At 36.5% G+C, this 18,502-nt stretch overlaps 1 protein-coding gene across 9 annotated transcripts in view; it reads right to left on the bottom strand.

Annotated features, from left to right (window-relative positions):
- Positions 1 to 18,502, bottom strand: part of MCTP1 (multiple C2 and transmembrane domain containing 1) — a 349,470-nt gene that overhangs the window by 226,981 nt on the left and 103,987 nt on the right. For 8 of the 9 annotated variants that reach the window (XM_041753630.1, XM_041753633.1, XM_041753632.1 and 5 more), the window contains exons 4-5: positions 9,179 to 9,258; positions 5,513 to 5,624 (exon numbers count right to left, since the gene is read on the bottom strand). In XM_041753630.1, the coding sequence (XP_041609564.1) occupies positions 5,513 to 5,624; positions 9,179 to 9,258 (192 nt within the window). Of the gene's footprint in view, positions 1 to 56; positions 105 to 5,512; positions 5,625 to 9,178; positions 9,259 to 18,502 lie in introns of all 9 variants that reach the window. The other variant, XM_041753629.1, reaches the window with a different exon arrangement.

The following is an 18,502-nucleotide window of genomic DNA, read 5'->3' as shown; positions in this document are numbered from 1 at the left end:
AGCAATTTGTAGGTCTAGGTTGTATCTAAGAGAGTGTGTAACACAAATTAACTCACTTTTATTTCACAAATTCTCCAATGAAGAAAGCTGTGGATTGAACTCTGCTAGAAAAAGAGCCAGAAAGAACTCAAACACACTATCAGACCAAAATACTATATACAGGACACACATGTATGCACTACACACTTTTGTAGGTTCAAAAACAAGACATGCATTCAAAACAGAAATGACAGCTGTGTCATGCAACTCATTAGCATGCCCCTACCCCCCATGAAGATTGTGGTTTCTCATACACACAATGCTGGAAACTTAAAAAAATACATATCTCTATATAGCTGTTCACATCTGAGATTTTTTTTTAAAGACTCATTGATGAACTCAATGGAGAAGATTTTAGTATAAGCAATTTTGAAATACTTTTGCTATTACTCATACTATACTGCTTAAATTGCTGTAATTAGACATTGCATGTTTTAGAGGCTTTAGTAGATTCAGTAGGCTGATAGGATTTTCAACTCATTCTTCAGTTTTACTGATTTCCAGAACTGGCAATCCACACAAGGAGAAATCATCCCAACTGCATTATTCATGGAATATACTGTCAGTATTAAGAGTGTATAAAAAAAACCTCACAAGATAACTGTTTTAGAAACTTTAGCACTTTGTGATGCTAAGTACTCTGTATTTCCAGTTAATTTATTCCTACTTTTGATAGCATTTTCTTAACATTAATGTTCTATTTCCTATTTGATTGTTAGAATTTGTTACTAGCTCTTGAAACTCATGACTTCCATTCCCTATTTTAACACATATAAAATATTTAGCAAAGTTCTGTAAATACAAGCACAAGTCTAAACACATGGTTCTTGGACTAAAGTCTTAAATCCCAAAAGCTTAAAATAGATTATTTCTGTCCTAATAATCAAAGAGAATAGAACCCTTATAATTTTGCTCGGTGACTATCAATGTAAAAATCATCCTCTATTCCTTTCCTATACATTGTGCTAAATATTAAATGGAATTATGAAGCATTTAGTAACTGATATCTGGCCTGCTGCATTTTGAGTCTGAATTTTTCTTTTTTTTTTCTTTTTTTTTTTTTTTTTGAATTTTTCTAAATAAGATTTGTTCCTGGATAATTTGTGAAAGTTTGGCATATCATTTTCACAGCAGCAATATGTTACATATTTCAGGAATATAAAAATTTAATTTAAAGATACATTGGATTCCTAATTGTTTTTAACTAAAAAACTTCAAATATATTCCAGGGAAACATATGGAGCTAATATTAGACATATTACAAAATGGAGGAAATACAGTGACATGCTTCTAATGCCTTGTCATCATTAAATGTCATCATAGAAAAAATACAGATCAATTTTAAGCAGATTATCATTAATGTACTAATTTTAAGAACTCAAAATGAAATTAAATGATCATTTAATATTGTTTGTGACAACCTCAGGAATTTGAATACTGAAGAAAGAAAAAAAAACCTTAGAATACCTTTCTCTGGATCTTTGAGGTATCCCTTCAAATCCTCACAGACATTCATCTGCAACTCATTGAACAATGCATTGGTACAGAAAGCTGGACTAGCTTTGAGGGCAGTCATCAAAAGAAAGGTAATTGGAAGCAATAATTTATATATATATATATATATATATATATATATATATATATATATTTGTTTTTTTTTTTTTTTTTTTTTTTTTACCAGAAGTGATAGGATAGAGGATGGAGATGAGGTGAAGTATGTTAGCTAGGACAAGTGACTGCGAAGAAAGCCTGGACTTGAGAGAAGGTGAGCTCCGCTGGAGTTTGTATGGCTGGGGCAGAGGTTAAGGAGAGGGAACATATAGTGCCTACTGGAGAGCTTTAAGGTCTCTCATCAGAGGTTTCCATTTAATTAGAGAAGTAAACACAGGTCACTGAACACTTAGAAGAAGAATAAAGAGGACATTATAGAACGTGGCACAATGCTTATAGATGATCAATAAAGAGATTTTGATCCTTGACTAGCCAACAAATGGTCCTCGTTAAGTCTCAAAAATCTCATAATTAGTGTTGCCTTAGAGACAGTTTTAGAGACCTTAATAAATCAGCTATAAAACTGCCATCGAGACCAAAGCAAACAAACAAACAAAAAGTAAATTTATGTCTTTGTTAGAAATTATCATCTTGTGAGCACGTGCTTAGAAACCCCAATTCAAATCTAGGACATCAGATTAGCAAGGATACTGTAAATGCCACCAGAATTTCCTGTAGGGTATCTTTCATAATTCCTTCTCTGCCCTTGAGTCAGTTCACTTCTCTACAACCAACCCCATGCTCCCAGCTATTGATCACATCCACAAGGACAAGCAAGTGAAACCACAAGGGACACCTTTCTTTCCACTCCCCAGGTGTGACTGAGGTCAGGATGGTCACCAGCCAGAAGCTGGCTCTGGCATAGGCTGAAACTGTTGTGCTTTTCTGAGGCCCTGAGTCCTTGCTAAGCTACTGCTTCTCTGGTGAAGAAGAGAGAAGCTAGGTGAAAGTCAATGCTAGCATGGAAAGGGAGAAGACATCCTTTTTCAATTGCCACAGAAGAGTGAATTCAGTGCTATTTGGGACTCTGATGGTGGGGGACATGAAGTAAGGCAGTGAATGAAAAATACTTGGCAGTAAAGGATTTCTTCCAGAAAGCTAAAGTAGCCAAAGGGATTTGAATCAAGAAAATAGCATGAAGATTTCAGGAAGAACTCTTTGTCTTAAGGGTAAATGGGGCTGGAGAGATACAGTGAGGAAAATAGAAAAGGAAGAAAAGATGAACAATACCAGATTTTTAATGAGCAACTGTTTTTTTTTTTTCGTGTAATCCACCTGTTTTCCTCCTATTCATGTTTGATAAATCCCTGATGATCAGCAATCAGGCACTGTAATACTTTTATTAAAGGGTGTTTTTCTAATGAGAAAGACATTGTACTGAAATAATAAATTTGAGCAACTATGGAGATTGAAAGATTTTTACAAGAATTGTTAAATAATGTTGGGAACCATTTTGCCTGTGCTGACACTCATTTCTGTGCCATTTAGAACAACTCAGCAGCTTCACCTTGGTCCTAATTTGATCTCTCAAACCCCAGTTTGATGTTAGAGCATTTAGTAAATATCCCTCTTATGCAAAAATTCAGCAGAACCTCCCATCATCCAAATAACTATACCAGCTGCCATATCCTTCTAATTTCAAGTTGCATTGGCAGTTTGGATGGTTTGGGGTACATAAGACTGAGGGCACTTAGGTATTTTCATTTACAAAGTGCTGTTCTTCATTAAAATAACAAAGAATCTGAAAACAAGATTCTATCATTAAGTTTTGTTGATTTTACCTCTTATCGGTAAACCTGCTGATTTCTTTCCATTTCTACCTCAGGCAATCGTAATTCAAACTTCCATCATCTTCTACTAGGACTTTTGAGATAATTGGTCCTAATTGGTCCCCAAGTATCCATTCTCATCCTTCCATCTATTTTCCACAATGTAGCTACACAGCTATTTTCAAAAGGCAAAAATGATTATGCCACTTCCTATTTCTCTTTCTCAAGACTTCCCCTTGCTCTTTGGAGAATGACGACAAACCTTAACATGGCCAACAGTCCCTACACAGTCTGGGTATCTCCTTTCCACTGCCACCATGTATCACAATCTCCCACATTCTTCTTTATTCCCAGCTTGTTTAAACTCCAGGACTTTTTTCAATTCCTGGAGTGTGCCAGATTCCTTTGGCCATGGGGCTTTTGCACATGCTCTTTCCTCTGCTTGAAATACCTTCTCTCCTCCTGTTTTTTTTGTCTTATTAACTCCTATTCACAAGTCACACCTCAAGTCCCTTTTGGTTTCCTTCGAGAATTCCTGTCCCCCTAAGTGGAACAAATTCTACTGCACTTGTATTTGCTTTTAACGGCAACATGCACCTCTCTTTCACAGCACTCAAAACAGTCGTCATTTTAAATTTCCTTCAGTAATTACTCGATCCCTGAGTTCTCCACTGAATAGAAGTTCTATAGTATTCTAAGGGTCTTACATAGAAGCTGGCTTACAGTAGGCTTCACTCAATACTAGGATTATTTGGATAAAGCAATAAGCAAACACATAATTTATTCCTATGTATGGATTAGCCAGCTAGGATATACTCCTTGGCTTATATGGGGTGATGTATTGCACTGTACTGTATACTTGTACTGTATGTATTCGGAATTGGTGACTTCTAAAATGATGGGCTTCTATTTCTAAATATTCTCTGTAAAAAAAATTTCCTCACCTACCCTTCCTTTTGTACACATGGGTATTATGCATATACACACTTACATGTTTTTTTTTTTTTTTTAATGGTGCTAAGTAAGTTCTCCCAGTAGGTGTTTGGCAGTACTTGTTAGAAAAGATAAATTTATTCCTCACTGAATTAAGTATGGACAATTGTATCGTACTTAGCAAATACAGCACATGAATATCTGTGCTTGTTGCTTAATTTTTAAAAAGGACAGAGAAAAATATTTGTTGAAAGGTTGATTTTTTCAATGAGTTTAAAACAGTTCCAAATTTGAAGTTGGGATTCACTATTTTAATCTACAATCTAGGGAAAAATGTCAATAATACCTTTCCAGCAGACAACATGTACCAACTTTAATCATGCATTATTTTAAGACAGCAATACACATATTGCTGAAATCGGGTATTAGAGGCTTGCCTAAAAAATTATGTTTACTCTTAAAATGTGTTATAATCAAAACTAGTGAGAGCAGCTCCTAGTACATGAAAGCACCCTGAATCTAATAAATAATCTCTGGTCAATTGTGGCAGAAAGTGCGCTGGCAAGCATACCGATGCAGGTCAAACCTGATATTTTTTAATGTCACTTCAACATGCTGGAGTAATTGGCTCCTCTGTATCCCTTGTCAGTTTCTCACAGCAGCATGGTGTGCAAGGAAGCACAGACAGCCAGTGCTGGAAAATGGGTAACACCGATATGGAAGCCCATCAAGAAGATGAAAAGTACTCACTTATCATTCAGCAAACAAATACCAGAAAGCAGGAACTCAATTATAATTTCACCTCATTTTCTTTGTTATGGTACACCTGACAATACCGTCAAAATAGTAGAGTCTGGATACCTCAATGTGGAATTCCAAATATTCCATTCAATAGCAAATGTATTCCCTGAATGAATACTACCATTTGCCTACAACATAACATGTCTGAAAGTGGGAAATGAAATTATAATAAAAGATGCAAATGTGTCCCTTATTTACAACAAGAGGTTCTGATCGGGAGTATAGAACAGGAAATTTGAATTGAAAAAAATATAAAACGCAGGGACTAGTGATACCCAGGATACTTACAGAAACAAAGAACAGGCCAGATTTTCATACGCTGCTTCTCTTTATTATCACCTCTGGGTTCAAAGAAGGCTCAAGACATTCCACCAAGTGAGAGCAAGAAAGCACTCCTACTAGGCTGTGGGGGAACTTACCACATCCCTGTGTTCTCCTTCTTTAGGGGTAAGGATGACAGAGAGCAAAATGATTCCAAGGTAATGGTCAGGATAATGGGGATCTTTCAGTGTTAGGGTCACATCTGTGGGCCTGCGATATAAAATATTAAGATTGTCAACAGTTGTTAAATGGATAAGCTAAACATATATTTTATGCTGACAATTTATCATTTTTAAGAAAAAAAATCAATTTTGTCTTCTTTTATTTTCCTGGTACAATTTCTGTTGTTATTGAAATATCATTAATGTACTAGGTTATCCAATCAATTATGGACCAACTGGGTGTACTTGGATTCACTACATATGTCTCAACCCTTCCTAGGGAACCAGGAGGCCAAGAAACTATAACAGTATTGGGAAATCTACAAGTCCTTTCTTTATGATCTCAAAACACACAGAGAGCAAAGCCAGCTATTTTCTACAAATTTGAGACTAACAAGTAAATGAGGGTCATTTACAGACCACTGCATGATTTAGAGTAAACAGATGAGTGGGAAAAGAGGAAAAGATAAAATATAATTTGCCTAACATACATCATAGACATAATTTTTTAAAAAATATGTTACTATTTTTACAGATTCCATGGTTTAAAGTAATGCTTCTATATGTTTTGGCTGTGTAAACCTATGCCTAAACAATTTTAAGGTCCAGAAACACAAGGAAATCAATACTTAAAAGAGTTGGTGAATACTTAGAAATCTTTAGAATTAAGTTTGAGGAAGAGACTATGAGTTACTCAGTATTACCCAAACACACTTGTACAAATAATACAAAACACACATTCAACTGACAATGCATGGGTAATATCTTATTCCCATATTTCAACTAAACAAACATTTCAACATCAACAAATGCATGTTAAGTTTTGTAGTATATATGCATGTACGATATACACAGATATATTTTTATATATAATTTGATTTGGTTCATTTTGTTGAACAAACAGGGGTTCATGACTTCCATAAACTTAAGGGACTGGGAAATATTCAATACCAAATTTGAATTTCTAAATTTGGCAAATTAGGAATGTTCCCTTACTTGTTCAGGCATTTATTCTTTTCATTCAGAAAACATGTATTAAACACATAAAATACCACGTACTGTGCTAAGTTCCGGGTAAAAAACAGACATCAGTTTCAAAGACAGTATCATTATCTTCCAGGAGCTTAACAATTAGTAAATGATATAGTAGGAATCTAGTATTGGGGAGAGACCTTGGTGGGGAAAGCTTGTTCGAGTAAGAATTTTCAATCCTGTCTGCACGTCAGAATCCATTGGGGAGCTTTAAAAAAAGTGCATATTCCCCAATTCTACCCATATGACCTTGGTTCTATAGATCAAGGGTGGGGTGTGGAAATTTATGTTGTTTGTAAAGCTCGTGAGTGATTTTCCCATACAACCAGGATTAAGAACCACAGATACTTTTTATTACTAAGATGTTATAATACTAGAAGACTCTTTCACATGATACTTAATTTACCAAGTCAAGGAATAATGTTTTTTTTTTTCAAGGAATAATGTTATGAAAAATGAACAGTTTTCCGACCTCAGACGTTTTAACTAAAACATGGAAAATTAGACGGATTACACACATGTTGTAATAGTTGTGATACAAATTGCTTCACTATCAATTTAGTTACAATTAATCATGGTGCTTTGGCAGTAACAATTTGTTCCTTTTATTTTAAGAAATTCATGTTAAGCTTTATAAAATATATGTATATACTATACATACATACATGTTTTTACATGGGGTTACAGTTTGATTTGGTTCATTTTCCTGTAATGATTTCATATAAAATTAAAAGAAAAAACTTCATTATATTTTTATAATGATTACATGATATTTAAGAACATTTGCAATTGCTTTATGACGATTATCTATTATTTTCTTTCAAAGTAAAACCTTAGTGCATTATATAGTAGCCTAAGTATTTATATGGCTACTACTGTTATCCATTTATCTGCAACCAGAGACTATTGATTTATACACAGAATGTAATGGTTTCTACTAGCATGTGATTTTAAAAGTAATAATTTGATGTTTATGTGGTTTCGAGAGGAGAAAATAGTTAAATACATAAAATAAGTAACGTGGCAAAGTAAATACCAAATGCTTGTATATAATCTTTTTTATTTTCGTAATCATATAATATTTTTCCCATTTAAAGTTATTTTTTATCAATGATTTATTTTTAATAGAGAACAAGAGAAATTTATGCTCTGTGATTAAATCCAGCAATTTGCATATCCTTTAGCAGAGGTCTACAGAGAAAATAACTGTGGCCTTTTTATTTTTTATTTTTTTTTAAATTTTTATTTATTTATTCATGAGAGACACAGAGAGAGAGAGACACGCAGAGACACAGGCAGAGAGAGAAGCAGGCTCCACGCAGGGAGCCCAATGCGGGACTCGATCCCCGGACTCCAGGATCACGCCCTGGGCCAAAGGCAGGCGCTAAACCGCTGAGCCACCCAGGGATCCCAACTGTGGCCTTTTTAAAAGAACACCACAATCCATTGTACTTGGAGCTCAGTTTTCATGATAATGGACTACATAAAACACCATCTAGGACACATCCTTTTCTGTGGTGAGGTAGGGGAGCCAGCAATCACCTACACTCTAGCATTAGGTCAGCCCATGCCAAGCTCTAGGTTGAAATGGAGACCAATCTTTTGTCCTGTCTATCACAAAGATGACTATTGGAAGACCAACAAGCAGTCATTGCGCTCAAATGTAGCTGACTATAATACATAAGAAGGTTCTACTATTTCTATTTCATTTGCATTTAAAATGGAAAGTAGAAAAAAAATAAAATAGAAAGTAGTGATCTGGCCCATTACTCTGCTTTCTTACTTCCCACTATTATATACATTAGTATATAATCAACTAAAGCATCTTAAAACCATCAAAGATCTCACAGTCCTTTGCAACCTATCCCAGCATTGCCTACCTAGCCCTCTTAAAAAATATTTTCCCCTCTGTAGTATTAATTAATTCTTAGCTCCCAGTTGAAATGCATTTAAAAAAATATAAGCCCATAATTAGGTACCAGGAATGACTAATAGTAGTAGTAATTATATAACTTTACAGTCAAGCAATTATAAACTAATCTGAGAAAATACAACTAATCTTCCTCCATGTTTGAGGCACTCCTTGATAACCTAGCATTACCAGTGGATTTCAAAATTAGATTGTACTTGGGCTCAGGTGATGAGAGAGTAGCTGTTTTTGAAGCAAAGTACACATTTTATTTCCTATACAGTGGCCTGATTCTTAAATTTATAATTTTGATTAACATGGATAATTCACTTTATGTCCCACACCAACCATACCAGCCAAGTGAAAAGTGAGGAATGTGTCTTTTATCTCTAGACTCCTGGTGCTTAACACAGTGCTGGGAGACAAAGCTGGTGTCCAAGAATTTTTCTGCTGAATAGTTGTTGTTGAATGAGATAATCAAGGAAGATGCTATTACTTCCACTAGGGGGATAGAAGGATGTACTTGAAAAAGGCTGGGTAGCATGAAGGTTCACAATAATAGATGAGAGAACAGTAACTAGAACCCAGATCTGCTGACACTTTGTTACACAGGCCCAGCTTCATGACAAGATGTAAGAAAATCATAATGGTTCAAAAGTTACCTGTTTAACTCCAATTGTGTGAGATCCAGAAAGGCCGAGCCCATAAAGTCATCCTGTAGTCCAAAATCATAGTCAAATACCTAAAAAGCCAAAGATCCAAGGCATTATTAGAAATAATTCCAATATTAGCTTTCAATGAAGATATCTTGATTATAAAATATTGGTTGTCTATGTCACCAAAAACAATGAAACTTCTTCATATTTTTAAAAGTTACTTCTTTTGAAATGTTAGGGTCTCACAAAACATGCAAAGGAAATGAACTTTAATTTTGTACTTAAAAATTGCTGTTTTATATCAAGTAGGACTTTCAGGAAGATGAATAACAAAATCAAATAAAGTAAGAGTAAATATTCAAAAATCTGAGGAACATAAGCTTAGAGTACTTGTCCCATATTATTAGCATTACTAGAAGGAAAAGTAAGTTGGTATGAAATTCAACAAATATGTCTTCCATAGTGGGTTACTGGTGATGAGAATATGATTCTAATCTTTTTGCATTTTTCAGGTCATTGAAGATAAGTTCTTTGATATTATGGGAAAACACTGCTTTAAATATACAAATAAGTAAAAATTAAGGTGTTGTTATTAAAGCATTTTGTAAAACCATATTAGGTTATAAGTAAAATTAAGTTTTTATTATCATAAGCAAGACTAGGAAATAATATTAATTTAACTACCAGCAACAAACAGAAAGGAAAAGAGAGAATATGTCTTCCTTCTGTCAAAATTATTTATCCAGTATCTTCTCTGTGCCTTTCATGGGTCTTATTCATACTATGATGAATAAAAAAGCAATGACCCTGATCTCTTGGAACCTGCATTTAGGAACTGAGAGGGTCCATAAGAACCCAAACAAATATATGCAATTCAGTGGTGAGCGCTGTGGGCACAAAGTCTAAAGGGGGTGTGCTGGGCGCTGCTGTTTTAGGTAGGGAGTCCAGGAAGTCCTCTTGGAAGAAGTATGCACATAGAGACCAGAATAACAAGGATTAAGCCAATTTGGGAAGCTCCCACGCAGAAGAAACGGCAAATGATTAGCATATGCAAGGGACACCCAGAAGTCAGTGTGGTGCAAGCAGACTGAGAAAGATGGAAGTGGGAGAAGGCTGAAGACACACCTGGAGCTAGATCAGTTAGGGTCACGGCCAAAAAACTGGAGGTGAATGGGAGTTGGCTAACTTCCGATCATTTACTAATTTTCTTACTTATTCATCCCCTCTACTAATATTAAGTATTAATTATATACCAGACTATATACTAGGTGTTGTGTAAGCAGTGATGGGCAAAGCTGACACTATCAATGCCTACAGTTTAGCGAGGGAGACAGATATTAAACAAGGAAGTGCACAGGTGATATGTAATTACAAATGTTGATAAGCTGTAAAGAACAGAATATGAAAAGAATAAAAGTAACAATAGAGATCTGGGAAAACTTTCTTTTTTTTTATTGGAGTTCAATTTGCCAACATAGAGCATAACACCCAGTGCTCATCCCATCAAGTGCCCCCCTCAGTGCCCGTCACCCAGTCACCCCCATCCCCCGCGCACTTCCCTTTTCACCACACCTTGTTCGTTTCTGGGAAAACTTTTAAGTCATAAGAATGAAGATGCTACTAGATACAGTTTGGAGTTATGCTTCCTGACCTTTTCAACTAGGAAATCTTTGTACTGCACTCTGCAGTAAATGAGCCTGAGCAAGCAAGCCAGCTCTTGAGTGGATGAACCAGGCCATTGAATTCTCCAGGACATGAGAATCCATTAGGCTGAGAAAATCCATAGTCTAGCACTCCTGTGCCCAGGTAAGCACACCTGTGCTCAATGGTTGGAAAGCATGAAGAAGAGGGAACAGTATATACAGCAGCCTGAATTACTGGTTTTTCCCTGGAATAAGTATACTTTGATTTAAACAAACTTCTTATCTAAATAAATTGATACTTAAAGAAAAAGATAAATACTTTGCATTACCAAAGTATTCTTAAATTTGAAGAGCCACAAGGGGATTTATTTTAGTGATAAGTTCCCCTCATACCTTCTAAATTATTCAGTTTATAATCATTTGATTTATCTACAACCCTTCAGGAGTACATTTGTTATAGAAAGCACCGAGCTCCTGCAATAAATAATCTCCTTGATCAATCACACTTCTGGGTTCTACTCACCTGTTCAGGGGTGTATCAGAGGAGTACACTGCAACACCTCAGGCAGAGGACATGTCAGTATTTGCAAGTGGCTGCGGTGGGGCAATTTACAACATAAAATTTACACTAACAATTAAACAAATATCTCTTACACAACCTCTTCTCACTGTATCACCCTAAGGCTTAAAATCTTGGGATTCGGGGATCCCTGGGTGGCGCAGTGGTTTGGCGCTTGCCTTTGGCCCAGGGCGCGATCCTGGAGACCCGGGATCGAGTCCCACATCAGGCTCCCGGTGCATGGAGCCTGTTTCTCCCTCTGCCTATGTCTCTGCCTCTCTCTCTGTCTCTCTGTGACTATCATAAATAAATAAAAGTTAAAAAAAAAATCTTGGGATTCTAGTGATAATCAATGAGGACATGTGGGGTACATAGAGAGATGTGAAGTAGAGAGCTGTGAATCCAGTGAAATGTCAATAAGAGACCACCCAACTGGGTGATGAAGTATTCGAACTTTCTTTATTCTCCTGGTAAAAGTCTTTCCTACGGTCCTAATGCTAGGTGCTTATTTTAGTTCTCTCCTATTACCTAGAAAGGGCATAAACATGGGGAAGCATGGAACCACCAGAATCCATTCATTAATGAGATTATTAGCTATGCTACTTGGTTCCAAGCTCTATAAACTACTTTTCAGAAGGAGCATTGCTGCAGGGGGCAGTTTTAGAGATACAGAGCATAGAGAAAAGATAAAACAGGGTAAGGTACACCCACTGCAGTAAGAACAAGCACAGTTAACGCTGATTAATGTTTATTCAGTATTTACTATCCGTTGTGCACTGTTATCTGTTAAACACATTGAGGAGACTTTTAAATTCATGTCTCACATGACTCCGAGAACAGGATGTTGTGGTGTCCATTTTTCAGATGAGGAATCCAATGCTTAAAATGTTTGTTACTTGCCCCCCAAAACTCAGGGCTTGGAAGAGGTCAGATTCAGATTCTATTGTGCAGGATGCTCTGTTCAGAACAGAATGTATTTCAGTTTAACAAAGACAGCTTGGGCACCCACCGGGAGTGAAGTCCTGCGAAATGATTATGAACCATTTAGATGGGATCCTTGCTTTCACGGAGCCTTCCTGGGAGAAGTGGAAACCTTAGGTAACATTAGATAAAACTTGCTCCAGCTCTGTAAAACCTTTATTCATTCTCATGTGAGTTTAGAACAACAAATGTTTTATTCTAATCAACGAATTTATTTAACATCTTGATTCAATTGTCTCCCAAGAAAAATTGCATCAGGGAGTACATCAGCTAAAGTGCTTTTGGATATAAGTAACAGAAAACTCAACTCCCAGGAATGGGAATTTGTTAGCTCAAATGACTGAAATGCCTATAGGTGGCTATGACTTCAGGGGAGGTTTCAATTGCCTATTCAAAAGATTCATATATCTATTCATTCAGTTACTTGAGAAATATGTGGTGAGCAACTACCATGTGCCAAATATTATTCTGGAAATAATAATTTCTGGAAATATGGTAGTGAACAGGACAAAGTCTCTGATTTCTTGGGGGTTACACATGGGGTGGGGTGAATACAGACAATAAACAGATGCATGTTAGGTAGTAATAAGTACCATGGAGAAAAATATCTCAGGGTATGGGAGTGACAGGAACTGATATTTATCTATATAAGATGTTTAGGAGAGCAATCAGAGAGAGTGGCATTTGAATAAAGAGGCTTAATGGGAATAGGATATGAAAAGGGATTCAGATCACATAATGTGACCCAAGATAAAAGATTCTACTCAAATATGTCCATGACTCGTTTTCAGTCCCAGGCAGCTTCGTACAAGAATAATCAAACTCCAAATTATAGGATTGACATTGTAAGACAAAGAAAACCTAACTGTGGCCACTGCAATTGGTCATATTTAGTGGAAAAAAAGAAGTCATGTTGCATAATTGCTGGGTGGACACAGGAAACCCTGAGTCTCTCCAAGTCTCACTCACCTATAAAATGGGGATGAGGATAATTATTTGTCAGGTATTATGAGGATTACATGAGATAAAGTAGGCCTGGCACCTAACATGGTGCTCAAGAAATGGTAGTTATTATGATAAGGATGTGACCACAGATTCCATCTCCAAGACTCAATAACTTCATCTGTTCTTTGCCTATAAAGCAAAAGCAAGTATGGTCACACTTTTTTTATCTCCTTGTTTTGTTTTTATTGATTTTTGTTGTTGTCTAAAATAGTTGAGGTTCTTAATTTATGCAATTAGGAAATATCACTGAACCATACAAGACATAATGTCTAAGATAATATAAATATCTAACTTTGGAATAATTTGTGGGTTTAGGGCTAGAAACATTTTCAATCCAATTACTCAGCTGTTTGCATTTAAAAGGCTTGGAAAGTGGCTCCCTACTCAAGCAGTGCATCAGAATAATTTAACTGTGTTTTGAAAATACAGATTGGACTCTAACTCAGAGGTCCTGACTCAAAGCCTTTAGGGAAGAGACATTTGAACATCTAGATCCTTAAGACAAGACAAAACAAAACATAAACACAAAGCAAAACCCCCCAAAAAAGCCTTTACGGATAATTCTGATGTACAGCCAGGGTTGATGATCATTGGTATATGACACTCTTTCAGGGTCTTTAAAACCTACTGAGAAATAATTCTGCGTAACACAGCAATATGGTTTTGAACCATGTTTAAGGACATTTTTTTGAAAGAGAGAGGGAGAAACAGAGAGACAGACAGAGAGAGAGAGAGAAAGAGAGAGAGCATGTGTGAGCACAGGGGTAGCGGGAGAGGGAGAGAGAGAATCTTCGAGCAGACTCCTCATTGAGCAAGGAGCCACGCAAGGCTTGTTCACACTACCCCGAGATCTTGGCCTGAATTGAAATCAAGAGTTGGATGCTTAACCAACTAAGCCATCCAGGTACTCCAAGGACTTTTCAATTTCAAATCTTAAGATTGGATAGATATGAGTTCCTTAAGGAATTGTCAGTTTGGGTAAAATAACAGTCTTAGAAGTTATAATCTGACTCCAAACAGAATCACCTTCCTAATTATCAAAACTTTCTACTATTTAGAAAACCATTCCATCTAATACCCAGATTTCTAGCCTACGAGATTAGGCCAAATAAGTAGTGATTGACAAGAACATTTCCCCTTTCTATTACTTCTCTCTCTTCCACTGTAACTCTTGGTGTTCAGTATTTACATTGGATAATAGTGTTAGTGAAATGAAAATCAAGAATTTAATTAAATTCAACTGAAATGGATGCTGAATTACCCTATGCTCTAAGTTGTGTGCAGGAACCTCCTGTGGCAGCTTCGGTAGCTCTTGTCTCAGTTAATAGCATTGCATTTAAGGGCACTTGGGTGGCTCAGTTGGTTGAGTGTCTGCCTTCAGCTCGGGTCATGGTCCCAGGGTCCTGGGACCGAGCCCCACTTTGAGCTCCTGCTCAGCGGGGAGCCTGCTTCTCCCTCTCCTCTGCCTGCCATTCCCCCCTGTTTGTACACGCTTGTCTCTGTCAAATAAATAAATAAAAAATTTTAAAAACCCACTGTATTTAAATCTCCAGCCTCCAATTCTACCTTATAAATATATTTCAAGTCCATTCCTATAGACTTGCTTTCACCTGCCCTTACTGCAAAGGCATTTGGAGCTGAAGGAATATTCTCATTAAAATTAAAATCTATTTTAATTCCAGCCAATTGAAAAGTAAGTTATTATTTATTTTGCATCTAGGTTTTTAAGATGATAGTTCCAAGATTTTTTTCAAAAAAAAAAATCTGTTTTTGCAAGAATTGGTATAAGCACTGCAACTTTCATGCAATTTTATAACCTTGGCTCAGAACTGAATTTTCTTTCCCTTGGTAATCCTTACATTGATAGAAATCAGATTACAAGGTATTCATGGACTTCTTTTTCCTTTAACTGTAGATGGGAGGGTTGTAGACAATATTTTCTAACCACCTAGTACATGGATGCCTTTTCATATCACCTGTCACTACAGAATCAGTTAGTCCTAAGAGATCTTTCAGCCAAGATTAATCTCCCAGCACAGGGGACATGGGCATCGTATCAAAATCAAGTCAGTCAATCACACAAGGCGGTATAGAGACAATGAAAGTAATGCAGTGTTCATGAAATTCTAGTAACTTAAAATATTTCCACCAATGTATTTTGTTTAGGCCTCTCTGTGTGCAAGGCTAGGCAAAAAGTAGATAACATAAAAGAATGGAAAAAATGAAGCCAAAAAAAAAGATTTTTCTCAAAAGAAGCCCTATGCATTTCTCAGAAAATGCAAATCATATGAAAAATATGAAAGCATATTTAAAAGCATAAAGTAGAAAAAAATAAAAAAAAAAAAAAAGCATAAAGTAGTACATAAAATATTGCCATTTTATGTGTGTACATGTAGTATTTGAGAGGCCAGTGTGATTCCTAATTATTTTTCTTATGCAGAAATGTATACAAGTGACAAATATTTTACAATCCACTATGTATTTTTTTCTGTATGATAGAAGCTAAGTTGTGGCTATATGAGGTCATATTTTGAAAACTCAAGGTGGTAAACAAACAAAAAACGAAAAACAACCTTTGGGGTCTCTATCCTAGCTCCTTAGCCTCTAGTGTGGCATTAGCCCAGGCCTTTGGCCTGCATGCAGGATCACGGTCTCCATGACAGTAAAAGTAGATGTGCGTACATATTCTTGCTCTCTCAAACCACAATAAACATTTTTGCCACCATTTTTTTCTGTTTTGTTTGTTTTGAACCTGCTGTGATATTCCTTTTCAAATATGCATTTTGATATGTAAGGGTCTACACAGATGAATACTCATTCTGAAGCACAAGAGAATAGCAAAAGGACCTAACCAACATCTAATGTAATTTTGGGAAATTCATTTTGTAACCCTTTTATCTATTTGTTTATTTATTTTTTTCAAAGGTTTATTTATTTATTCATGAGAGACGCAGTTAGAGAGGCAGAGACACAGGCAGAGGGAGAAGCAGGCTCCATGCAGGGAGCCTGACATGGGACTCCATCCCGGATCCCAGGATCATGACTTGAGCTGATGGCAGGCACCCAACTGCTGAGCCACCCAGGTGTCCCTTTTGTAACACTTTTAAAGACTGGAGGGCAACCCGGGAAGGAGGGGGTGGGCCTCAGCGGTTTAGCACCCCCTTCAGTCCGGGGCCTGATCCTGGAGACCCCGGATCGAGTCCCACATTGGGCTCCCTGTGTGGAGCCTGCTTCTCCCTCTGCCTGTGTTTCTGCCTCTCTCTCTCTTTCTCTCTCTCTCTCTCTCTCTGTAAATAAATAAAATCTTAAAAAAATTAAATAAAAAGAAAGACTGGAGAGCCACATGGTTCTGTTGTAGAGTAGTATTCCATTAAAATAACAGATCCACAGTAACAGAACATGAGAGACTCCTAACTCTGGGAAACGAACTAGGGGTGGTGGAAGGGGAGGAGGGCGGCGGGTGGGTGACTGGGTGGCAGGCACTGAGAGGGGCACTTGACGGGGTGAGCACTGGGTGTTATTCTGTATGTTGGCAAATTGAACACCAATAAAAAATAAATTTATTATTTAAAAAAATAAAAAGAACTTTTGGGGGATCTGCCGTGAAACAAAAAAAAGTAATTACAAAGAAATTCTTTTCCTTCCATGATTTTTCTCTTATAGGACTTCAAACAAGATCCAAATGGTCCAGTGCGATCCTTACTAACACCTGCTTTCCTCTCCTGTCCATTGTCCTCATGACTGCCATTGCTCTATATCAAATCGCCCTAGAAATAAAATTTCTTTTGCGTCCCACTTTTTTAAAATTCTTTTTTCATCTTCTATCTCAGTTCTTTATTATGAAGGTATTTCCTCTTTTCTCATGCAGATATTTCTTTCTCTCTGCAAGTGGTGAGCAGGGAAGAAAAACGTATCCGACCCCAAAGATCTTCCATTTGGTGGGAGGAGGTTTGGCTATGAATAGCCCCACATTAAAAAAAAAAGAATATTCCCACATTAATAATTCTTCAGCCATCACAAATTACATATTAAAAGATAGTTCATGGGAAAGAAATAGTTCATGGGGACGCCTGGGTGGCTCAGTGGTTGAGCATCTGCCTTTGGCTCAGGTCATGATCCCGGGTCCTGGATGGAGTCCCACATCGGGCTCCCTGCATGGAGCCTGCTTCTCTCTCTGCCTATGTCTCTGCTTCTCTCTCTCTCTCATAAATAAATAAATAAAATCTTAAAATAAAAGATAGTTTATGAATTCAATCTAATTGATTTTCTTTTTTTTTGTCTAATTGATTTTCTTTAGCCAATGTCCACTTGAGACTATTTCTTATGCAAATACCGATCTATTCACAATGACTTCTAGAAATTTATCAACTATGTACTTAGGAAATTCTCTTTCATCAATCTTACAAACTGTTCTGCTATGATTCATTTTAACACTAGTCAAGTGCAGTAGGGAGAAAGAAAGAGTAGAATAACAAATTTGATCTGTAACTGACTGTGAATGATCCACTGAGATAACTCCCTATCTATGGACCAGCCAGTTCTGCTATGATTTGAATAAAATCTTGATTATTTGTTTTTCTTTCTGTGGAAAAGAGAAACTGGAGGCAATATAAATGAAAAGGTGACAGGAGGGAGGATACCTAGAGGCTGCTTAATGAGTCCTTATATGAGATTTTTGGTTCATGTACCAGTTCTGACAATACAGGGAAAAGGAGAGGACATGTGGTTATTATGGTAAAAATAGAAAAAGGTTTGGTAACTAAATGGATAGAACATAGGAGCCACAAACAGTATCTGCAGAGATATGAATTAAATACAGAAAAAAAGTATCGAGAGATATGGATTAAAGGGAAGTTAGGAAAATAAAACAAAGAAAAAAAAAACCAAAGAATTAGGGTTTCGATGATCTTAAGTTCTTTTTTTTTTAAACTACATCAAGTGAGAAGACACTTTTTTTCCCCCATTTTTGGTAATATAATAGAGACAGGAAATCCACCCTTCCCTTTTTATCTTTACCCTTCTTATCTTCCAAGAAAAATATATTTTTTTGCAGCCACTAACAGTAGATCCCCTGATACAAGTCTTGAACAGAAAGGCTGGGTTCTGTGTAAGCTTTCTTTCTTGCTGGATTTCATGGAGACT

Source organism: Vulpes lagopus, chromosome 4, assembly GCF_018345385.1.
Source record: "Vulpes lagopus strain Blue_001 chromosome 4, ASM1834538v1, whole genome shotgun sequence".
Lineage (NCBI taxonomy): Eukaryota > Metazoa > Chordata > Mammalia > Carnivora > Canidae > Vulpes > Vulpes lagopus.
This window is presented reverse-complemented; position numbering and strand designations above follow the sequence as displayed.